General features: G+C 41.7%; 2 protein-coding genes across 12 annotated transcripts in view; one reads left to right on the top strand and one right to left on the bottom strand.

Moving 5' to 3' along the window:
- Positions 1-25621, top strand: part of AGAP1 (ArfGAP with GTPase domain, ankyrin repeat and PH domain 1) — a 319294-nt gene that overhangs the window by 102263 nt on the left and 191410 nt on the right. For all 7 annotated transcript variants that reach the window (XR_014502416.1, XR_014502417.1, XM_083400967.1 and 4 more), the window contains 2 exons: positions 3922-4077; positions 9336-9428. Coding sequence is in view for 5 of the 7 variants with exons in the window: in XM_083400967.1 (XP_083257093.1) it covers positions 3922-4077; positions 9336-9428 (249 nt within the window). In the remaining 2 variants the exon portion in view is untranslated. The remainder of the gene's footprint in view (positions 1-3921; positions 4078-9335; positions 9429-25621) is intronic.
- The window catches only part of TRPM8 (transient receptor potential cation channel subfamily M member 8), a 298169-nt gene that overhangs the window by 181760 nt on the left and 90788 nt on the right, over positions 1-25621 (bottom strand). The window lies entirely within an intron of this gene.

Below are 25621 nucleotides of genomic sequence, written 5' to 3'. Positions count from 1 at the left end.
TTCTGAGCCCCTGGTTTCAATTGTTTCCCTTTTCTGAACCGACTCATTAGAACATCTTCAGTGAAATGAGTTAATTGATTGTCACTCTCTGACCTTTTCAACTGCACATCCTTCAGATTTTGGATCAAATTGTGTTGAGATTCCCTTTTGGAAGGAGAGATGCAAAGTGCTGGGAATATGACAACTGAAGGGAGATCAACATTATGGGACAACTTACTTGATTTTTATATGGAGGAAGGCACTGCTAGTGCATCTTAAATCCATCCTTCATTCCTAGACTATGGGAGTCTAGTTTATTGTTTGGGCTGCAAGTTGAACCCAGCTCTGTGGGCACCACAGAATAAAGCAGAGGATGGCCAAGGGATTTTTTCAATAAGCCTTTTGCCTTTGTCTCTTTCAATACTGCTTCTGCATCCCCACATTTCTCAATTGCTTCAAAAATCTTCTTTAATTTTCTCCTGTCCTTCAGATGGTCCTGCGTTATGCCAGCCTTAGCAGATATCTTAGCAAAGATCTTCAGGATCTAAGCTGGTAGCAAAGCCAGTTTGGGACCTCATCCAATGTGACAGATATGTTTGAAGTTTCTGGGGTTCCCAATATATTATTTGCTTAGCTTATGTCTTCTGGATTTTCGTTTCTAGTTTCTTATCTCAAGCGATGCTTGAGAAGCACAACATGAAGGAGATGAGACCCTATAGTTTGGTGATCTTGTACTTGGATGAGGATAAGATAATGGACAAGATGCCTCAGCGGCAGGAGCAATAACAACAACACTTCTAAACAACGTCATTTTCTCACAACTCAGACTGCATTCTGTCCCACAACTTTTTAACGTTGTCAACTCAGTAACCATTATGTCTCTTGATTACTATGATATGCCCTCCCAAGACCAAGACCTCAGCTGGGGCTACTGTATCTGAACATCAACAACTTTGCTTGTCTTCTCTTTAATAATACCTTATCTTTTAAAAGTCTTGAATTGAAAAACACCAGGCAGTCTCCTGGACCTTTAAACGATTTTGTACTCTCAGATCTTATTCGGAATTCTTTGTCTATATCCATCCACAACGCATTTTGTTGTACGCCCGGCAAGATTGCTAATTCTTGAGTCAACTTTTGGTCAATCCTTTCTTCTTGTGCCTCTGGGAGACCTTTGAAGCGTAAAACGATCTCTCTCTGGTGCATCTCCACCAGAGCTATCTGGTCCAAAGTAGTTTCATGTAATGTCACTAGATCCTTTATTTCTTCATTAGTTGTTTCTTGATTTTTCCTCGGCTCTTTATTTTCATTCACTAATTTCTTAGAAATGTCTTCCTGCTTGTTGATTCTGCTCTTGAGGTCCTGGACTGATTTATATGTGTGTTTATGTTTGATTGTTAGATCTTTTATTTGTTCAGAAAGTTCTTTTATTAATTTAGCATTCTGCTCATTTTTGCTATCCATTGCCGTTTAAGTTTAAGTTTTTGTCCATTTTTGCTATCATCTCTTTTATATCAAGCTTAAATATTTGAATCCTCTGGGATTATCTTCCCTCTTTCCTTTCCATATTGCTTTTATCTTTTTAATGCTAATAGTTGTGTGAGTTACTTTCTCATCCCCCTGTCCTAGCCCCCTGATATTTTCTTAGTTAGCCTTATATCTATTCTGCTTGAGTTTAAGGGTGTTCCCAGATTCAGAGCTGTGGGAAATCCCTTCCCCAGGGTGTCATTGGCAAAAGGATGCTTCCTGATAACGTAAGAGGAGGTGCCATCCCTGAACTAGACTGCCCATCCCAGAACCTCAGAATGGGATTTTGCTGTAAGGCTAAATTTTCTACTTTCCCACTCTGTTGACACTGAATATGTTTTTATAATCTACCTTCTCATTTCAAAATGGTTTTAATCAAATCAAAGTAGGTGCTTACTTGGTCTTCTGCTCGCAGGTCTAGCTATACTCCATTTCCCCCCTTATACTAATAATTTCATCTTAACCTCAGCAGTTCTACCTGTTTAGTTAAGGCAGGGATGGGCAAATTTACTGAAATAAAGTGCTGTATTCTCTCGAAAGGTGGGGAAGTTCATGGGTTGCAGACCAGGGTGGGGTGGTGGTACACCTTAATGCAACCTTCAGGAATGGTAGACAGTTACTCAGCTGCTCCTTTTCCTTTGTTCTTGTGTGTCAGGGAACTGCCATCAGTGCCAGAGGGAAAGAGCAAAATCCAGAGGGATTCCGGAGAGCGTCCCGGGATTGGGAGAGGCAGCCCATCTTCTGGGGAAGAGAATCAGCGTAGCACCAGTTGAGAAGGGGGGCAGATGGGGGAAGCGGCGAGGCGGTCCCATGACTTCTTGCCGGGGACCAGCGGGGAGAGTAGAGGTCCTCCGCTGCCTACGCCCTCCTTGCGCAGAAGGCTTTCGTGCAGAGAGAGTAGGAGGAGACTAGGCGTCAAAGAGCTTCTTTGCTGGAACAAGTTTAAGAAACGCCCACTGACGGATTCTGCCAGCGATTGAGACAGCCACGGGTGAGTGGCTGTCCGGACAGAAAAGGTTCACTCAGGCAACCCAGCCAGGTGTTTGCACCGGCTTACGCATGAGCAACCCCTAGAACCATTACATTGTGCATCCACTATTAATCCATCTGGCACTGAAGTTTATTTCACAGTTGACTTTCTCCATGCCACAAGTGCATGTGATGGTGGCTCATTCCCACACGAGGCAGAGATGAGCGCCAGCTTGGATGGCTTCAAAGAAGATTAAACCAATTCATGGAGGAGAGGGCTATTGAAAGCTACTAGCCTGGATGGCTTTGCCTCTGCAATTGGAGGCAGCAGTTCTTCTGAATACCAGTTGCTAGAAGCCACAGAAGGGAAGAGGGCTCTTGTGCTTCTATCCTGCTTGGTTTTGGTTAGCCACTGTGAGAATAGGGGGTGCTGGACTAGATGGGCCATTGGCCCCGTCCAGCAGGCTCTTCATGTTCTTATGTTCTTATTGCATTCAGATTGATCAGCTTAAGAGAAGTGCTTTGGAAGGACTGTGTGCCTTTTCAGCCTTGCAAACAAGGTGGCTGTGGGGGCTTTTGAATAGCAAAGCTGTTACTGTAGTATTTGTGTGTGTCCTTTTATAAAAGGAGGACAAGAGCAAAAGGCTATACTCTAGTTATTGAATTTAGTTTGGGGATATAGTTGCTGCTAGATGAATGGAACTCTGAAATAGATTCTGTTGAAAAATCCTGTGAATTAAGATCAGCTTGACAGCAGAACAAATTTTGTAACAGCTTTGGTCATCTTTGGATTGGTCCTTAGTTGAAGCCACCTAGAATGTTGTTTTTCCTTCATCTAAAGAATCAGATATGGGTGATACGCTGAATGATCAAGAAAAATGTACTTTGGAAATGCTAAATTTTATTGTGTGTGTGTGTGTGTGTGTGTGTGTGTGTTTTGGGGGGGGGGGTTACTTGAGATTGCTCAGTTTGGCTTGAAATCCTCTATCCCCACCCCACTCCATTTCCAGTGCAAACTGGCTAGTGGTTCTAGGATTCTGTGAGCTCAGCTCCAGTCCATTATAGACATAGCACCACAAATTTTGGACAGTATGACTGATTTGTAAACGGTGTATAGTGCTATGCATCAGAAACAATATGGACAATATTCAGCTAATAGAAAGGAGAGGTTATCTTTACAGTTCTTAACCCAAGGTACTATTTCTGGGTTAGCGGAGTCTGTAACTTGAAGCATCTGTAACCTGAAGCATCTGTAACCTGAAGCGTCTGTAACCCGAGGTACCACTGTATTCCAATTTCTCTTCCAGTTAAGTTCCAAGAGTAAGAGAGATTGTGGTAATTTTTTATTTTTATTTTTTAAAACCTATTCTGCCTGCTAAAGATGAAATTAAACTTGTGAAGTAGCAATTGGCTTTCTTCCTGTAAAATGGATTTTAATCATTGCAGACCAGCAACGGAGGAGGGAGTTTAAGTGATTATTCCTCCTCTGTCCCATCTACTCCAAGCACCAGCCAGAAGGAGCTACGGATTGATGTTCCACCTACCACAAATACTCCAACTCCTGTTCGTAAACAGTCCAAGCGCCGGTCCAATCTTTTTACGGTAAGTGAACCAGGAGACAAAATGCTTGTCTATGTTAATTCATCATTGCTCCTTGATTTACTTCTCTAGTGTTATCTATGCTGACCAACTAGGCATTTGTTTTGATTCTTTAGCAGAACAATAGAGAACCTAGCTCTTGAAGTAGGGACATGGGTAAGCTATGGATAGGGTTCAGGGGCATTAGGCTTCCCTGGGATAGTGAAGGGTTTCTCAAAATGCTCTTTCTTCTCTAGTACAAACTATGACAAAAGTAAGGCGTCAATACTGCTGTCCTGCTCCTGATTCCACTCGTCTGCTTTCCCAGGCAGGAGCCGACAGGCCCTCTGCTGCATGTCCAGCAACCTTTTCCATGGCACCATGGCACCTACTCATGGCTTGCCGCCTGAGGACTGTTCATGCAGGCACAGTTGCACTTGCTCTCCTTGTGCTCCATGGACGTTTCAGGTACAGTGGGCAGGAGTATGTTAGAGAGTCTTTTCTGCTGTGGTGCCCAGAATGTGGAACTCTGTCCTAGTTGGTTTGCTTGGCTGATTTGCCAGTATTTCTCTCTTTGCCAGAAACATTTTCTTTTTGATAAGCTTTTGATTTACTTGCTACGCTGCTGTTTGTGATTGATTTGTTTGTTGACTCCTTTGTGGTTAACTGTCTGCTGCTTTTTGTAGGTTGGTTGTTGTTGGTTGATTATGGTTTAATGGATTTTTTAGCTTGGAAGACGCCTTGAGCCCTTCCGTTGAAAATTGGTATGCAGTTTTGAATAAAGAAAATAAGTTTTGAGCTTATCTTGAATTCCTTTTTCATGCTGTGTCTATTCCTTTAAGCAGTATAGTAATAAAGACAGAATAATCTTGAAACACTTCAGCAATGAACTTATTTTGTTTGCTCCTTATGGTCAGGACTGACCCAGTGGCAGGTGTTATGGGTGGGGGGCTCCTCTCTGCATCTACCCTTTGGGAACTATACATTATGTGAGGATCCAGCAGCAGGTGGCCTTTTCTGCTATAGCACCCTCCCCTCATGTCACATAGAGGAGGGAGAAAGGTTGTTTTCTGCTGCTCCAGAGAAGCGGACACGGAGCAATGGATACAAACTACAAGAAAGAAGATTCCACCTAAACATTAGGAAGAACTTCCCGACAGTAAGAGCTGTTTGACAATGGAATTTGCTGCCAAGGAGTGTGGTGGAGTCTCCTTCTTTGGAGGTCTTTAAGCAGAGGCTTGACAACCATATGTCAGGAGTGCTCTGATGGTGTTTCCTGCTTGGCAGGGGGTGGGACTCGATGGCCCTTGTGGTCTCTTCCAACTCTATGATTCTATGATTCATAATATCTACAGGCACCAAGGTGGTATTATTTTTGGTGACAAATTGTATGTGCTGGTGGTGTTTGAGTTGTGCTAATAATAGCTTGGAATGGGATCTGCCTAGTAGTCTGCTGTATATTTTAGTTTAATTCTAATTTTAGAATTTCTTGTTGTAGATTTTGTTTAATTTTATGAGTTGTTGTATATCATGGATTGGTACTGTAAACTGTCCTGTGGTCAGTCTGGACAAAAGGTGGGTTAGAAATAAATCTAACAGATAAACAGTCGGTTTCAATGTTGATTGTGATTTTATGTTGTTATATTCACTGCTGTTTTACAGAATATGTGCCCTGACCCAAGATCAAGGGATATAGGGTGGGAGATGACTATTTTTAATGAATTAATAAATACTACAATGTTAGGCTTTCTAGAAAAAGTGGAATGTACTGGAATGTGCACACATTAGCTTAATGGTGATGTGACTCTGCTGTGTTGTGAGATTGTTAGATAATGTTTTCCTCCACTAGATGTCAGTGTCAGCCAAGGAACAGGCTGTAGAACAGGCGAACTTGAAATGGTCTCTAGAAAGACCATTTGGATTTGTATGCAGAAATTACAGCTTCTTCTTCTGCTCATATTTTGTTTAGGATCCTGATGTGAGGATGTACATATTTTAATATTGAAGGCAATGGATTAAAATGGAAGGGTTAAGCACACAGAGTTGTATCTAGTCTTCCCAAGAGCACTGTTCCAGACAGGGGAAACTTTGCTGGAAGAAGCTGGGATGGCCATTGTCTCCCATTTCCCCACTGTCACCAAAGCCCCCAGGAGGGCTGGGAGATGTTGCCAGGGGATGGGTAAACCGGTGACTATCGCCTCTGCTTTGCCATTCCTTCTGCTAGTGGGAGCCTCTTTTCATGCAGGGACATTTCTAGATCCAGCCCATTCGTACGGCTTTTCACGAGGAATAAACAGTACAAAGAACAAAAACTTACTTCACTGGTTCTAAATTTAATTCATAAAGCCACTACTAATAAACCTCTATCCATTGGAAGTAAAACTGGCTGGCAGAGGTAGATTCGTTTACTTGTTTATTTTAAGTACAGTACTGCAGAAAGAATTGGATGCTCTAATATTTTTACATACAACTATAAAATTGAAAATGGGATTTTTGTAGTTCCAAGAAGAGAAACACATCATGATTGATCAGATAATGTAAAAACTGATAATACTAACTAGCTAGTTGTTAGTTTCATTTACAGAAGGTATTCTCCACATAGAAAACCCATGATAGATTATGCTGTGTTGCAAGTGCCCCATAACAAAACAACAAATATGCTAGAAATTAGATAGAAACTTGCAACAAATTGATCTTTAAAAATATTGTTTCTACAAGGATGCTGATACATTAGTGTTCATCAGAAATGATGCTATATTTCATACTCTTTCACTTGAATTAAAGGATGGTAGCAGTGGCCATTTCTGTAATGAATAAAACTTTCTAAGACTAAAACTTCCTTTCCAGATGCTCAGATTGTTGCATGACACACTTTTGTGGACTGAAGGAGCAACTCAGTCTGAGCAGCTGCAAGGTTTATCATATTTTGTGAAATTAGTTTTATAATACATAAGAAATCCCGCATATTATTGTGGCTATATAATCAGTAGTGTGATTCCTCTGAAGAAATTTAATTTGTGTGCAGCTTTTTATGATATCAGGTATTTTTTTAGGTCTATTGTTCAAAGTATGCAGATATAGGTCATTGTTGACCAAGCCACCTAATCTTAATTACCCTTGGAAGATAAATAATATTTACTGTAAGCCAAATGAGTACCCATCTCCAAGTAAGGCTTATTTGTTTAGTAAACAAAAGCGCAGGTCATTTTAATGAAAATTTCGCTTCACTGAGCAATGGATTTCTGCATCTCATTATATGCAGAATATTATATATTATATATGGTATGGTTGTGTCTTTAGATAAAACTATTATAAACAAATTGTTCTTTCCCAGTTTTTTTAAAAAATAAAAATTAGCAGTAGTCCATTAAGAATGTGTTCATACATATTTCCTGGTTTTGAATGTGAGCCATATGTAGTTGAAAACAGGGGTAGTGGAATCTACTTGCCCTCAAATATGTGAAATTACAGGATCTATTAGTAGGATAGATATTCTAAAAGTGCTAAAAGATCTTGAATGTGGGCTAAATAAGATATACGGTGTTGGAGAAAACTAGAGCAGGCTAAAGCGGGTTTTTGGGGCCTGATAGGACTAATTTTATTTTTTAAATAATAAAACATATTTCTGTTAAAATGTTTAAAGTGGTTCACAAGCAAAATTCCTCAGCCAAAAATGTACAAACAGGAGCTGTTCCTAGCCATCTATTATGGATTTAGGGAAGGATATCCAGAAGGACTGAGGAAAAGCTGTGAGAAGCATGCAAATATGGAAGAAAAAAATTAGCCTGCTCTCGAACTTGAGAGAAGCGGGGACTTTGGCATGTAGTTGAGGGTGTGGTAAACTCAATAGCTTTTACTGAGGCCATAACTCAGCAACAGGGAGTATGAGGTTCACCACATGGTGTTGGACTCCAACTCTGATCTGTCACAGACAGAATGGTCAACACAGTAATGGATGTGGGAAGCTGCAATCCAGCAATCCTGAAGGACCACATGTTCCCCTTACCTGCTCTACCTGGCTAGCCGTACAAGTGAGTCAGGTTGGGAGAATGCAAGCTACCCCCTTTTAGGCCACCCAAATACTATGAACTTATATCAAAACACTGTATACTTCTCCTGTTCCCTGAACTTATACATATTTTGTTTTTCACTCATGCACTTAATTCCATGACGGTTATTCTTTGAAATTCTGTGGTCTGAAATTTTAGTTTTCTTCATCCATTCCTTAAGATACAAAAAGTAGTTGTGACTGATCTCCTTATTTTAATTTGCATTCCAAATTTAAACGTTTTAGACAACTCAGTAATGCATTGTAGATAAGCAGCATGATTTCACATCACTTGGCTTTTATTAGCATTCAGTTGTGGCCCTGGACATCACCAGTATGTTCACTTCATATATCATCTATGATTTGAAAAGCGCATGAAAATGTTTCCCCATTTTCAATATTGCGTGAGTAATGTTCCCACTGAAAAGTAATGGAGTGAAGTTGTCACTTGTCAGCATAGTTATTAAGGGGGATGACTTTTAGGTCTTGCTCATAATAAAATAAATCTGTCACATGTAGATTTACTTATCTCACAATAAAGGAGGAGGGTAGGAAGTTCTATTTAAATAAGATTGTGTGTATTTGTCCCACAGCTGTGTAAAAGCAAGCAAGATGATTCTTACCCCTGTGAAATGCTTTAAAATACACAGTACTTACGTTTTGTTTTTGTTCTGTTTTTAAATTAACTAAGATAAAGTAGCCGTTTGTTTTTAAAGGAAAGCTTTATTGTATCTTATCCATTGATCTTTATAGTGAGAGAGGTATGCAGATAAGAATGATTAGCATTTGCCACTTTTATGCTTGTCAAAGCAGCTTGGTTTTCCAAGCATTGTTGGTTTGACTTTGATGCTATCATTCGAAAGTAGTAAAAGAGGAAATTTAATGAAATTTAATTCCAATCAAGGTAATCCGTAAAATTACACTGCTGAGTAGTTAATAGCCTTTTAAAATCCCATCAGATGATAATTAAGTATATACACTTGTATAAGGAGTTGCCTATGTAGAAAGGCAGACAATTTCCTGTTAGCTTTTCTTGTGTCTGCATTGAATTCACAGGAGTTGCTGCTGAGCCATTTAAAAGCTTAAATATTAATATGTAGGTAATATTTTAATTATGTCTTCTGATCTATCTTCTGGTGTGTTAAAACAACTTTTTAAATTTCAAATGTGAATATGGGAAAATATGTGAATTGGTGTTATTAATAACAGTGTTAACTTTGCTTTTACCTTGCAGTCTCGGAAAGGGAGCGACCCAGACAAAGAGAAGAAAGGATTGGAGAGCAGAGCAGATAGTATCGGAAGCGGTCGTGCAATCCCAATTAAACAGGTATATTCTTTTGTGTGTGTGCGTATGTGTGTGTATGCACACAGGCCTACGCACACACACGTTTTCCTGTAGTTGGAGACACACCTCAGGTCTTAAACACCATGATGCTGGGCCTGTGTGCCAAGATTTGTTTGATGTGCTGTGGTGATGAATGTTGAAGTCACTCACTTGACATCAATTAGGAGAGGTTCCTATGTGTATTAAAATAGGATCATTAGAATAAGAAGAGGGAAAATGTGACAACAGGCCTAATGAAGTGCAGTCTGCTGGCCTGCATATGGAGCGTGCTTCTAGGCTGAGCTGGCTTCAAAGCCTGCCTTTGTAGAGAGGGCTTTGATTGGGCCGTTTGCTGCCAGTCGACAAGGGTAAATCAGATCGCTGTACAAGAGCCCCTTGTGATCACAGAAATAGCCTGATGTGGCCCTCATTTGCTATTGCAGAAGGACATCTGAACGCTCTTCCAGGCTGGTTTGCAACAACTAGGCAATTAGTTGCGATAATCATAGCTGGTGTGTCAGCTGTGCACTCTTGTTTGTAATTTGCTAATGAAGGAATTGTAACTTCATTTAGACCTTGTTATATAGGAGAACATTTACAGTCATAGTATGTGGCCTTAATTAAACTTCCTCGTTACACTACAGGATTTGAAATTGAGGATTTGTTTTGGTTTGTTTGACTAGTGCAGGTTCACTTGAGTAATTTGTTTGTGTGTGTGTGTGTGTGTGTGTGTGTGTAGAGAGAGAGAGAGAGAGAGAGAGAGAGCGAGAGCACATATCTGTTACTAAACTTAGGACTCATAATTTTTGGCCTGTACATCACTTCAACATATTTATGATACTTGGGTATTCTGAGGTTTTTCTGGCTTTGATAACTTGACCGTTGAAGTCAATGTCCTTGCTCCACATTAACTTGCTCGGAAAGTTTCCCGTGGCAAAGAAGTTAGGTAGTGTGCCTTCTCATAAACATTTGCCATGTTTCCTTGATAATTTAGGTGATTCAACCTGTAATAACTTGTGGCCCTCCACATGTTGTGGGACTACAGCTTCCACCAGCCCCAGCCAGTGAGGTCAGTGGTTGAGAATGATGGGAGTTGTAGCCCAGCAAAATCTGGAGGGTCACAGGCTGCCTACCTTGGCTTTGCATCTTGATAGTAGAAAAATGCAAATATTCTGTGTGCCACTAATGTTGTTACTAAAAACTATTTTTAATAATAATAATAATGTGATAGCAAAATATTTCAGAATATAATTTTTATAGGGATTTTTACAAATTAGCCTTCTTAGACTCAATTTTTCTCAGGACACATGTGGGAAAGGCTAGAAATTAAAATATTGAAAATGGTTGAAGATTTATCAAAGGCTAAACACACCCCCCCCCCATCATCTGCCCCTAAACTCATGTGTTGGAGGATAATTTTAAAGTTTCATTGGGGTCTGTGAAGTTGGACCTGGATAAAAGTTGCTATGTTACTTGTGTTTACACTAAGGCCAGAAAGTGCTTAGTAATCCCCATATTTCTATTTTCCCCTTAGGGGCGCAAAAATGTGGTTTATTGAATACCAGGCTTGCAATATATGTAGTAGTGATTTAAATTCTGAGTATGGCTTGGAGATGGCAGGATTTTTCAAGTCCAGCTTAGAGAACAACTAATAGCCCAAATGCTGGAACAATGGTCAGCTGTTTGACACTGTTGCCAAAATCAGTACCAGTGTCTCCTATAAAGAGTGACTGAAATGCCACATTTCTATGTCAAGGTTGCCTTTGTTGTGAATATTGCCCTTTCCCAGTATATTGGGAAACCCAAAATTAGGGAGTCAAGCACTGTTCTTTTCATCCCTGGCAAGAGCTTTGTGCTCAGATTGGCCCAACAATCCTTCAGCATGGCTATCATCCTCTAAAACAGGGGTCCTCAAACTACGGCTCGCGGGCCAGATCCGGCCCGCCAGGGTCCTGAACCCGCCCCACCTGGCAATTGCTGCAGATGCAGCAAGAGGAACCTTTTCGGCCCGCCAAGCAGCACAAGGGGAAGCCAACAGCCACTGCAGCAGCGGCTCCAGTGAGAGCAAGATCGAGAAACAACATCGCTGGGTGGGTAGGCGGCGCTTGGGCCCCCCAGGCCCGGCGCGGGTTGGCAGGGGTGAGGGAGTGGAGGCGGGGCGAGAGGCGAGCTGGGAGGAACACCAGCCTGTGCTGGGCTCTGGCTGGCTGGCTGGCTAGGTTTGAGGTGAAGGAAGCAGCACGGACTCAAGCGAGGGCTGCTGTAGCGGCGGCGGCGAAGCAGCAGCAGCAGAAGATACAGTCGGGGGTATGGCATGTTTGGGTTCTCTTCCCTCGCTGCTGGGTGCACGGCTGGGGCCCGGGCGGGTGCGTGACAGCCGAAGGTGAGAGCCCTTCCTTCTCGTGCCGTATTCCTCTCGCTGCCACCCACCTCCCTTCTGTTCCCTTCCCTGTCCAGCCCCCAACAGTGTCTGAGGGACAGTGAGCTGGTCCCCTGTTTAAAGAGTTTGAGGACCCCTGCTCTAAAAAGAAGGTTTGGAGTGAAAACTTGTTTTTATTTCTAAAACGTCTGCTTCTGGGCCAGTAATCTCTCATAACTCACACATTTTAAAATTTCATATAGCAAAACAATTAGTATGAAAACCAGATAATAAACTATCAGTTGTAAAACAGCAGCGGGGAACTCCAGGCTACATCTAGACACAGTAAGACCAGCCCACCACTAGCTAGAGCTCAATTGTTTCTGAGAAAAAATGAATGCTTTCCAAAGTAGGAAAGTTTCAGCGGTTTTAACTGAAGGAAAGGAGATAGCTCAGCAGGCAAGAATTTCCGGGCAAATAATTCCCAGTAGCTGCTTATTGAATCTCACATGGCTGGGCTGGGACAAAGCAGAGCCTCTTCTGCTTAACTTGAGGACATCTATACCGACATTTGATTATTGTAGTTGTTACTACAAATGTTTCTGTCTGCTATGTGTTTTCTAAATTGTGCTTTTTGGTACTGCTGGCCTTGTCATCTTTTTTTACTATCATTTCCATACTACTCCTGATGTTCAGTCCATGAGTGCTGTTGCTCACACAATCAAAACTGTATCCCCCTTGCCCAAGAGTGAGCTCTGAGGGTGCTTGGGACACCCTTCCACTAAGGCTTGCAGAAGTCCAAACATTCCTTAGGCAGAAATTCTAAGACAGCCCAGTGAAGACTGTCACTGTTTCGTGCTAGAGATGGAAGGGAAACCTGCTGGGAGGAGAATGGAATGGAGTTGTTGAGATTCTGAGTAAAGAGCTTGCTCTCCCAAGGGCAGCATTTTGTTGCCAATCCAAACTGTATTATTTATTACAATCTTATTTATCCTCTGTTGCTGTTTTATTTTGTTGGAGTATTTTTTCCCCATAAGGTAAAGGTAAAGGTACCCCTGCCCGTACGGGCCAGTCTTGCCAGACTCTAGGGTTGTGCGCCCATCTCACTCAAAGAGGCCAAGGGCCAGCGCTGTCCGGAGACACTTCCGGGTCACGTGGCCAGCGTGACAAAGCCGCATCTGGCGAGCCAGCGCAGCACACGGAAACGCCGTTTACCTTCCCGCCAGTAAGCGGTCCCTATTTATCTACTTGCACCCGGGGGTGCTTTCGAACTGCTAGGTTGGCAGGCGCTGGGACCGAGCAACGGGAGCGCACCCCACCGCGGGGATTCGAACCACCGACCTTTCAATCGGCAAGCCCTAGGCGCTGAAGCTTTTACCCACAGCGCCACACCACATTATCCTCTGTTGCTGTTTTATTTTGTTGGAGTATTTTGTTTCCATAGCAAGCACTATATTTCAACAAAATCAAAGTAAAATTGCAGAAATTTCATGTTGTGAAACACTTTTCTTTCCTTGGGCATTTACTCATACTTGGTTTTCATAACATCTAATAACAGTGGAGATACATAAACACACACACACACACACACACTCTATCTATAATGTGACGGGGGTCCTGTCAACCCCCTGCTGCTGTGTACATAATAAAGGGGTACTAGTTATTGAAAGGGACGCGGGTGGTGCTGTGGGTTAAAGCCTCAGCGCCTAGGACTTGCCGATCGAAAGGTTGGCGGTTCGAATCCCCGCGTCGGGGTGCGCTCCCGTCACTTGCTCCCAGCGCCTGTCAACGTAGCAGTTCGAAAGCACCCCCGATGCAAGTAGATAAATAGGGACCGCTTATTAGCGGGAAGGTAAACGGCGTTCCGTGTGCTGCGCTGGCTCGCCAGATGCAGCTTGTCACGCTGGCCACGTGACCCGGAAGTGTCTGCGGACAGCGCTGGCCCCCGGCCTCTAGAGTGAGATGAGCGCACAACCCTAGAGTCTGTCAAGACTGGCCCGTACGGGCAGGGGTACCTTTACCTTAGTTATTGAAGAGGTGTTTTGTGTTTTCATTCCCTTCACTATTTTTTATTTTATTTTATTGGTACTATTCTGTTCTGTTCTGTTCTATTGACTAGCTTCTTTGCTAACGATAGTTGTCAGATTTTATTGTACCATGAAGACAGCATGGCATCCTTCAACAGTTTCCAATATCTGGCTATCATTAGTCCTGCTGCTACCAATAATTGTCCAATAAGGTGTTTATAATGCAGGTCCATAATATCTCTCAAATAAAGGTTGGGTAGTGCCAACTCTGGACATTTAATAACCTGCCCCATTATTAATTTGACTCCCACAAAGCATGTTCATCATATATGCTGATGCTGAAAAGAAAAAGATGTGCTGCTGAACTGAGTTGCCATTGAGCTGTTTGCCGTGAGACCAAGATATTCTTCCTGCTAAGCCACCACCAAATGCTGCACACTCTTCTACTTGCTACCTGTCCCTATTAAATCTTCTACAATGTGTGGTTTTTGTTAGTTGATATATTTCAAATATTTTTAAGTTTGCTGCCTTCGTGGTTATATATGCGGATCTCAACATTTTTAATTACTTGACCAAGAAAAACGTATGTGGTTTTAATTTATCTAGGGCTGTGAATAGAATGATTACATGTGACTATGTAAATTGAAAAGAAATGTGATTCACGTTTGTGAAGACATATATAATTACTGGTACATATAGGAGTGTTCGTATAAACATATTCCTCACAAAATACGATCATTAAAATATGCTTTCCTGCAGCAGTGCTGCCAAATAAGAGGGCTATGTTTGAAATTGTTGTGAATCTTTGTGTTCCCTGTTTCCACCCCTCTGTCTAGCTGCAGATGCACAAAAAATAATTTAACATCAAGTCAGCTATAAAACTGCTCCAATGCTTTTCAGTAAGTTACAACTAGTACATGAAATTTCATGAACAAAATTACTCTTACTGTAATGTTATATAGCATAACCTTGACTAAATAAACGGCAGCTTCTTCCCAGTACCAGAATGTTAACAGTTCTGTATAGCCAGGGCTGGAAACATATTTTTCAAAATTCCAGACACACAAGTATTTGTGGGTCAGGGTTCTAGGAGTCTACCCACACACTGCAGAGAATAGTCATATATGTCAGTGAGATAGATTTAGTGTAAGTGGGCAGTAGACAAGACTTTATGCTACTAACCAATCTGGTTACCTGTCTAAAGCCACAGCATTTTCTCTTTTAAAAAAGTATCAGGAGAGGTGGATGTTGCAGTAAAGTCTACTGTGATAGGGCTGTGACCATCTTTTTATCCAGGCAAGTGTTGTACATAAAAACTAAATCTTAATTTCAATTGATGGTTTGAAAACAAAATAGCGCTCGTCACAGTTTGTGTAATTTTCTAATCTGAGACATTGTCTGATTTGAGCCAATGGCTGGATGCAGTTTGAAAGTTGATTGGGGTATATATTCAAGGCAGAATTGAGTGTTCCATAAAAGCTCCCGAAATTTGGTTGTTGCCCTCTGTCTTGTCATGGGAGACAATGGAGGAGTAAGCCTTTGGGAGTGAAGTCAAACTGTTGGAAGGTTTTATGTGATTTTATGCAGAAGAGACATGTTTTGTTGCAGCTGGGGCAGATGAAGGCAACTGGTTGTTCTGCTGCAGCTGCACCATGATTTTCCTTCTCTCTGCACTCCTCCCAACAGTCATTCCTCCTCTAGTCATTACAGATGCATAACCTGTCTGTCTGTCTCCAGGCACTGGGGTCGTCTGTCTGGGATTCCCACATGGCAGGATGTTGCCAGCCTTCTTGTTACATTTGTAGACATCTTTGTAACACAGTTGGTCTGCCAACAGGCAGAGCATGTCCTTGGAGATCCTGCCATCCTCCATTCTTTGGACATGACCACGCCAGCATAGATGTCACTGAGATGTCACATGCTAGAAATGTGGGCTTGGGAGAGTACATCTTTGTTTGAAACTCTTATTTTGAAATGCGATACTCAAAATCTTCCGGTGCATGTGGAAGGCCTTGAGGCATTGTTCTTGGCAGTTGTAAGTTGGCCACAGCTCACTTCCATAAAGCAGCATGCTGAATATGCAAGCCTGGTAGACCTTCATATTGGTATTGGATGTTATCATCACATTCTCACATGCCCTTTTCAAGAGCCAAGCCAATAAAATGTAGCTGTCTTGCCAATACAATTGTGCAGCTTAGTGTTCACGAAGAGGTTGCTGATTATGGTGCAACCCAGGTAGACAAAATCGTCTACCACCTCAAATGTGTGATTAACAGTGCTGATGTGTGGAGTGCTGTCGAAATCATCCTGACTCAGGATGTTGATCTTTGGCTGTCTGGTGGTTAGGCCGAAATTTCTGCAGACTTGGGTAGAAAGACTTGGGTAGAAAGTGTGTTGCAAGGCTGTGTCATCTGCACACACTACCTCTTGGATAAGGACCCGCCATGCTTGTCTTGGCCCAGTGACATTCCAGATTGAACAGACCCTGTTGCTCCTCAAATGACAGTACACATCACCTTCGGTCGAGCTGAAGGCACGTGAAAGCAACAGGGAGAAGAATGTGCCAAAGAAAGTTTGGATGTGAACACAGCCCTGTTTCGCACTGCACTTTATAGGGAAGATGTCCCAAGGATGAACTGTCATACTCAACTGTTCCGCATATGTTCTTGCTGAAGGACACAATCATCTTATGAAGCTTAGGTTTGCATCCTATCTTGTTGAGCTGTGTGAAAAGTCCATTTTGGCTGATGAGGTCAAAGGCCTTTGTCAGGTGATGTACAAGGGGGGGTCTCTGCTCTCTGCATTTCTCCTGAAGCTGGTCAGGTGAGAAACTCATGTTGGCCTCTGAGCTCTAAAGTTGCACTGTGACCTAGGATAGACCCTGTCAGCAGGTGACTGGTATATGTTGAGAACTACACAGGTAAAAGCTTTCCCCACAGTACTCAGCAGGGATATCTCACGGTAGTTTTTACAGTCATGGTGATCACCTTTGTTTTTGTAGGGTCACAATGCTAGAGTTGGGGCACGAATCCTTGTTCTCAAAACTGCCCAATCCTTTGGGCATCACTCCTTGCCTTTCTCAGTGTAGCAAGTATCTTTATGCAGGGCACACGCGTAACCCACAAGAGCCTTACCCTTTGCAGCGATAACAGGCTTCACGCCCTTTATGCAGGCCTCAAACCAGTCGGGGATCTGTTGCTCTCTTTTGCCAAAGGAGGACATAGCTCTGTTGTAGATTGCCTCTTCGATATGGTTCCACCATGCTTTGATGCTGTCTCTGGGGCAGTTCATTAGAGCTTGTTTGGCGGAATGAGAGAAGCATTCACAAAGTTCAGGTATGATGTTCTGGCAATGTTGATTCAAGACCGCACTTTCTACCATGGGCCCTCTTTGACTAGAGATTAGCTGATCTGTAGCTTGAAAACTAGTGAAGGATTGGGGTTGAAACTTGATTGCTTATTCATCTTGTCAAAGTGTGATGGTTACAGTATTGGACTAGGTCCTGAGAGACCAGGTTCAAATTCCCCCTTAGCCATTAAGTTCACTGGGTGATGTTGGGCCAGCCACAGTGTCTCAGCCTAACCTCACAGGGTTGTTGCGAGGATATAATGGGGGTGGGGCAAAGTGTGTCCTCAGAGGAAAGGTAGGATATAAATGTAAAAATAGATAACTATATCACTAAAATAATTCCCTTCCTGCAGGTATGTTTTGATACCTACTTTATTTTTTAATTAAGTTTAACTAATCTAATTTTAATTTCCACATGGTGCCTTAGTAGGCATTGTTAGTGCCTGGGAGGCACTGTTGTAGAGGGTCCGCTCTACCTCCAGTGTATTGCTGTGTGCATTGCAGGGACCAAGTCTACCCTAGCGCAGGGATGAAGAACCCTTTTCAGAACTACTTGTGGCCAATCTCCACACAGGCCACATTTCAAAGGTGGGTGGGGTCATTTGATGTCAAGTTTATCTAGCCCACACTTGAAGCGGTGCTCCTAATTTTTCCTTCATAAGTGTGGCTAACCTTCATTGTCATTTAAATTTGGCAACAAAAGCAGGTTGTGCTGCTGCTTCATTTGGGAGCTCCCAGCTGAATCTGACCCTGGCAGCACAGCTTGCGTTTGGTGCCAATTGTAAATGGCACCAAATATAAACCACAATTTGCAAAGGAACAATCAGGTGCTCGCTCTAAGGCACGCAATTGGGCTCACAATTGTTACTCTGCAGCTGCCGCTTTCCTTGACATGCATCTGATGTCATATCACATCAGATGAATTACAGGTTTGTATGGCTGGGGGAAATGGCTTCATGGGCCAAATGGGGACTCCTAGAGGGCTTAATTTGTCTCAAAGGCCAGAGGCTCCCCATGCTTGCCCTCCAGGGGTGAATTCTGCTTCAGGTTGGCTTTAGCTTGATGGAGGAGGTAATACTCTTATAGTCCAAACTTTAAACACGTTTTTTCTTATTCATAATTCTTATTCACTTTTGGGAGGTGGGGGAGAATCTTGTTGTCATGTAAAGGCCAGGTCAGAATGAGATTTGAAAAGTGTCTGTCAAGATCAAACACAGAACCCATATGGATAATCTTATACTTCTATTTTTATGCCCTCCAACTACCTGAACTATGCAGTACAGTTTCTCAAGGTATGAATATTTACAGCTGTGCCATTTATTTTAAGGTTACCAGATTTTTTTCATAGAATCCGGGGACACTTTTTTTTTGAAAAGAGAAAAAAAGTTATTTTTAAAAAGATATTTAAAATAATAATAATTAAGAAGTAATATCTTCTCTTCTGTGGTCTCCTCTGTCGCGCAGCCTTCCTCTGGGCCCCCGCCTGCTATCTTCGAGTGCTAGCTGCCGTGGAGTAGGCTTAGGTTCGGCCTGGGCTCTGCCACGTGTCCTTGCCCTCCTGGTGCTCTCCTATTTCTCCTCCTCAGAGGCGGCGGCAGTGGTGCGCCAAGGTCAGGGCTCCCCTCTTTTTTCTCCTTCCTCTTTCTCTCTCTTCCTTCTTCTTCTCCCTTCTTTGGCTCCTGGGTTTTCCTGGCCCTGGAGCGCCGCTGGGCAGTCAGCTGCGTGGCCAGGCACTCTCGTTCCCTGCTCGATTTGGGTCACGGGGGGGGGGTGTCAGCAGTTCCCCCAGTTGACGCGCTGGGCGTCCCTAGTTCCCCCTTGGCAGTGGCAGTGGCAGCAGCAGTCTCAGCAGCTCAGAGCTAGCCTGGTAGTGCAGTTGGCTCTGGCTGGCTTCAGGAGCTGCTTGCTGCCATGGCGCCCGCCATTTTGCCTCGCTGGAAGTCCCCATATGATATGTCTTGTGCCATTGAACCAATCACACGACATTCATTCCCTACAAATAAATCTGCAACACTTAAAATATAAATCCGGGGACATTAAATGAAATCCGGGGACTCTCCCCGGGAAACGGGGACATCTGGTAACCATAATTTACTTCCCATCTCATGGAGAAACATTGTTTTTCCCAGTAAATACAAACCCTTGCTTGTGAAAAATTCTGGATACTTATAACCTGATCCTCAATCCCGCTTCGTCTGTTGGGAACTACCTGCAAATATAATAAAATTGCAGCCTTGACCTTCAGGGTTAGGGATCTTGCTTAGTATTCTTGTGTGTGTACAGGTAAATGGCGTTTCCTTGCGCTGCTCTGGTTCGCCATAAGTGGCTTAGTCCTGCTGGCCACATGACCCGGAAGCTGTCTGCGGACAAACGCCGGCTCCCTCTGCCAGTAAAGCAAGATGAGTGCTGCAGCCCCAGAGTCGTCTGCGACTAGACCTAACGGTCAGGGGTCCCTTTAACTTTACGTGTACAGATATGCAAGCAAGTCCTTCTTAACTATAAGCAGACATAATTTAGCAGTGCACATAAAGCTGGATGAGCAACAGTATTGTATTGTATCCCAAAATTATATAAAGTGTCTGTTTAGTTTTGGATATGTTTTGATTGCTATAGCAAATTTGTTTGAATGTACGCTTGTTGGGGAAAAATTAATTCGAAATGTGAAACTTGTTTTAAATACATATTCAAAGTATTTCTTTTCATGGTGACTTAAATAATGATTTAAATCACTTCTGCTGCTGTATTGTGTCCCATATTTTATGTTTGTATACAGTTTATGATTTTGCTGTGTAGGATCTCATAGAAAATGAGTCCACCCGCACTAGATTATATAAACTGTTTTCAGCTTCCAAGAATCATGTTTGTAAGCTTGCTTTCCATTTTCTGCCAAATCTCTGTCAGTAGGACATATTAAAGCAAAAAGTGCACAACAAGAAACATAAAAGCAAGAGGCACAGCTCAGCAGTGAGTGGGCTTGTCGTGTATTAATTTTTCATTGCTGTGGAGAATTGTACGTACATAATCGCTTGATTGCAGTGGGAGTTAGCAATCTCCTATGGTGTCATTTGCATAAATCTTGTTAAGTCAATGGCAGTTAATGAAGTACAAATGAGCCTGGAGAAGGTGACATGCAAATCGTGGGTGGCAGATGGGAGGTCTGTTTTTGGGATGGCAGCTGTGTGCTATTTCCCTTTTTTCTTTCTAAATTGGGGCATAAATAAATAGTAAGAACTGGCCTTTAATGCTCTGGCTCTATGTCTCCAGTATCTATATTACTGAAAAAATACACCATTTAAATAATAAACATATATGACTTAATCAACAGAATACCTTCTAGATTTTCAGTAAACTTTGAATAATCAGTTGTTAGACAACAAATCTAATGAGGGCAGCAGCCGTTCACCTCCAATGCAAAACAGAACGAGAAGTGAATCTCTCTAAAACCATCAGAAATGTGTCAGCTAACAAGCATTCCCCAAAGGTAACTGGCTAGAGAGCAGCAATGCCTGAGCAAGAGTTGTTTATACAAGAATAGTAAAATCTAATAGCAAGTGACTGACTCACTTTCAGCTCAAGTTTGTCAACTTAAATTATGGGTATAAGGACTGTATCTCTTGCTAAGATAGGATTGACAAATGTCTCGATATTTTCTTGATTTGATAATCATATATTTTATTGTTTCAGATGTTTAATATGAATTAAATAAAAGGAGGTTGCGAGTGGATTCAGAGTCTGTCGAAAATATCATGGCTTGCATTGATAGCCAACTTTAAACAGTGCCAAATTTAAATGGCTCTCTGTCATTCCTTTGCAAGTGCACCTTGTATTCAGTGCTGTTTAAATTTGTTTCCCAATTCAAGCCTTGCTGCTTTGAGACAGGGCTGGAGGAGGATCCAGTTGGTGTCATGTGGTGAATGATTCCCTGCTCCTGAAATAACATGTTGGGTGATGGGATGGCAGGTGCACAAGCAGCCACTGTGCAGGACAGCTGAGCTTGCCTCCTCTTGCTATTCAAGAGCACACTTACTGTGCTGCTGCCCATCAAACCCTTTCTGGTTGTCCAGTAGGAGGCAGCTGGATTGGTGCGCTGGTGGCTGCTGCTGGCACAGCAGCCAGGGCTGAATGCATCCCTTCCAACTAGGGGCTTGCTGGTGAGGAGGGTTTGGCTCAAATGACCGCCCTCTGGACAGCTCCTGGACCCTGGTACCCTCAAGGTTAGAGTAGATGGATTATATCAAGTCCTTGCAACCTAATAAAAGAAGCAGAATGATGTGGTGGGAATGTAAGAAAGTGAAAGGCTTCTGGGAAATGATATACAATGAATTAAAAAAGATATTAAAATATACATTTATGAAGAAGCCAGAGGCCTTTCTGTTAGGCATTTTGGGAAAAGAGATAAAGAGAAAGGATAGTAAGTTCTTTCAATATGCAGTGACAGCTGCAAGGGTGTTACTGGCTCAGAAATGGAAACAACAGGAAATACCGACAATGGAAGAATGGAGAAGGAAGCTGCTAGACTATGCTGAGTTGGATAAAATGACTGGGAAGATTAGATACTTAAGAGACCAAATGTTCACAGAAGACTGGGGACAATTTGTGGAATATCTGGAGAGTATAAGTGATGGTCAAATAACGCTAGAGGGATTTTAAAAAGCACTGTGAAACGCGAGAAGTATTGTTAAAAGGGAATAGAAAAAGAAAGGTTCAAATAATGACAATACAAACCTAAGAAATGCGTAAATTAATAATGACTACGAAAGATTTACGGAAAAGCTGAAGGAAGTCCAGAAAAGAAAGGTTTTGTGAAAAATTGGATGTGAAATTATTGTATGATTTGTTTTTGTTGTAAATTAATAAAAATTATTATATATAAAAAAGAAAGAAGCAGAATGAGGAGAAGTGGCACAGGCATTTTTGCATGTTTCCCCCTTTAATATTAGGAAGAAACAGTAAACTTATGAGTAGGCAGAATTGGGGTCCTTTACTATCTCCTTTTCATTCAAGTGTTATATTAGTTTTCTTTCCTTCCAACAGTAATTGAGATCTTGCAAGGAGGCCTAAACACCAGGGCTGCCATGAAGGCTCCTCAGAGCTGGCTCCTGTTTTTGTGGAATTCCCTTCATTAGATGCATTAAATTCCTTAGCCTTTTGGAAGAGAAGTTAAAATTTGGATTTCATCATACACCTTTATATGGTCCCCCAATGATGTTTTTCATACATTTTTTGTTACGATTTGTTATTTTCAATTTTTGTTTTAGGTTGGTGTTACCCACTTTGCGAAAGTAATAGCTTAAAAAAAGAACATAAATGGAAACTGTAAGGCAGTTACAAGATTAACAAAGAGCAAGGAATAAATAGATAAATAAACATTTGTTCATTCTGCAATTTTTTTGAGGCAGATTGCGTCATTGTTGCTAACATTGGGAATAAAATGTTTTGTTGGCTTTAGACAACTGTTATTAAGATGTTTCAACAAGGTTCAGTCAAAATATATTTGAAATAGGTTTTGAAAGCAGAGCCACATCTACCTACAGGCAGTCAGGATGATTTCATTAGTCCTCTTCACATGGAGGAGAATCCCACAGTGCTTCAGGCAAGTGTCAGACCTGAAACCTGTGATCACTGTGAAGAAGACATGTTTTACAGCAGGTTTCATGGATTAACTTAATATTTCGACAGAGGAAACCTCAACCTCCTTGTAGATGTGGCTTCAGAGGATGGAGGAGTGTCACTTAATAGAAATGGAAGTGGTTTAAAGTAGTAAAAGATACTATATATCACCATCAGATTTTACTCCTGTGCTTGCTTAAAATAGATACTGGAATGCTTGGCTTTACACATTTCAGTTTAATTCCTGCATTTATAATTTTAAAAATTAATGTTAGCACTCCACCCTTCTGCTAAAATGCTCTCATTCATGCACTACTGCATTCTACTTATTATTCTTAGCTTGACAGCATGTGATACCTAGATAAACACTTGACATCTCAGGTCTTGCAAATATGTTGGAATATTGTGATAGTAATTTAAGCAGATTGACTTTACTTGGATTTGTGACATCAAAGTCTGGATATATTTCCTGCCACCTTGACTCTTGGCTCCCACTAGGCTATTCTGTTCCGCATTCTGAAAATGTGGGTTGCTTAGCTTATATTTTATTCTTTTATTATATAGAGGTGCATTAGCTTGTGTGGAAAAATATCCAGGGGCGCTTTAAAATGTCCGGAGCAGGGAACAGGTTCTTCACACAATTTGGATACTGTACAGACATTCTGCAAACTCTTGGTTTGCAATGCATGGGTGTTATGCAATGCATGTAGACTAAAATAATGTCAAATGTGCCCGAAAAATTCAGCAAAATATCCCACCCCACGGCAAGTAGCTGTTCTGAGAATATGTGTTTGGCTGGATATAGAATCATAGAGTCATATAGAATTGTTGAGTTGGAAGGGACCCCAAGGGTCATCTAGACCAACCCCCTGCAGTGCAGGATTCTCAACTAAAGCATTCATCACAGATGGCCAACCTCTGCTTCAAAACCCCCCACGAAGGAGAATCCACCACCTCCCAAGGGAGTCTGTTCCACTGTCAAACAGCTCTTACTGTCAGAAAGTTCTTCCTGATGTTTAATTGGAATCTCCTTTCTTGTAACTTGAATCCATTGGTTTCGGTCCTGGCCTCTGGTGCAGGATGAAACAAGCTTGCTCCATCTCCCATGTGATAGCCCTTTAGATATTTGAAGATTGCTAGTTCATCTCCTCTCAGTCTCATCTTTTCCAGGCTAAACATATCCAATTCAGTAATCACAAAAGGAAGGAAGGAAGAACGATAGAGTTTGGGGGGTGGGGACACTGAAATGACACTTACGGGAGTGCATCTGCCTGGGGATATGGTGTTATAGTTCCACTGGTTATAGTACAGTAGTGCCTCACAAGACGAAATTAATTCGTTCTGCGAGTTTTTTTGTCTTGTGAATTTTTTCGTCTTGCGAAGCACCACTGTGCATTGACGGTTTCCCATAGGAATGCATTGACGGTTTTAAAAAAAAGGCACAAGACGTTTTCGTCTTGCGAAGCAAGCCCATAGGGAAATTCGTCTTGCGAAGCAACTCAAAAAACGAAAAACTATTTCGTCTTGCGAGTTTTTCGTCTTCCGAGGCATTCGTCTTGTGAGGTACCACTGTAAAGTGATGTAAAATGTATGAAATACTGAGAGAGAAAAAATAGAATTATCTCATAGTATTACTCAGGATAAACTATGAGGTTCTGACTCCATTTTTCAATAAGATTTCCAATATCTATGTAGAAATATAATGTGAACTGCCCTGAAACCTCTGAGTATAGGGCAATATATAAATTCTAATAATTCTAATAATAATAAGTATAAGTTAGTGCATGTATAAGTTAACTGTGATGTTTAAAAATAGGAAAGCATAGTGGCATACTTCTGTGTTTGGTCACGTCCTATGATACCAATATTTTCCCCTTTAACTTTTGCTACCTTTCTATATCTATATTTTTACTAAATCAGTGAAAGTTCTAATCTGCTGAAAAAGCTTTTCATATAATTGTAGCATTGCAACGGTTATGAACACAGTGAACAACAATATAGTGAATATACTGTTTCATAGGCCAAGACAAAATAACAAATTTTAGACAAACAGTTGCAACTCAGAACAGTTAATCATGGAACCAACAATAGAGGAGATGAAACTTGATTTAATCATTAATAGTGTTTAGGTTTTGTGTCAGGTACAAGCGATGTTGAACAATGTGGAGCATTGACCACAGTGCTATCCAGTTCAGTGTATGAATGCAAAATTGTCCCAAAAGTTCAAATAGAAGTAGATTTAATTGCCAAAGAGAAGGTTTCTTTTGAAATGAATGGTTTAGCAGTATTTCACAATTCTGTTCACACCTACCGTATGTTATAGTCATTGATCCATTGCTCACTGTGGAGACTGAGAAGAGGTGTCTAATAACAGAAACCTCCTTCTGTCCCTGTTTTACAATCAGTCTAGCTGGTCTATGACCAGTGAACAGCCAATAACCATTCCAATTTCTTAAGCTTTTGTGCCCAGAATATTTGTGCCCAATGGCCTGAAGGCACACTCTTCCATTGTCTAGCAAGACACATGGATGTCAACATGCATGAACTGTTTTTATTGAATTCTCTCAAATATAAAGAGAAAATGGCTTTAGTGTGCCAGATTTTATTGCCAACAGTTTCATCCAAGGCCTCACCCAAATCTGCTTTCTCCACCATTCAGAAACTAGAAAATGAGGGGAACCATGAGGCTAGTCACGTTGAATATAAATGAGACACTTGCCCTTTTGTATAATTATTTGAATGAAAAAACAACAATCCATCTTCCATGTAAAAGTTAAAGTCTGAGTTGCCTGTGCACTCACTGCTGGTTTGGATACCAAGTGTAACCACTGGAGAAACCTCAACCAATTCCA

The sequence above is a fragment of the Podarcis tiliguerta genome, assembly GCF_965153285.1.
Source record: "Podarcis tiliguerta genome assembly, chromosome: 1".
Lineage (NCBI taxonomy): Eukaryota > Metazoa > Chordata > Lepidosauria > Squamata > Lacertidae > Podarcis > Podarcis tiliguerta.
Note: the sequence above shows the minus strand (reverse complement) of the source record. Positions and strands in the feature narration are given on the sequence as shown.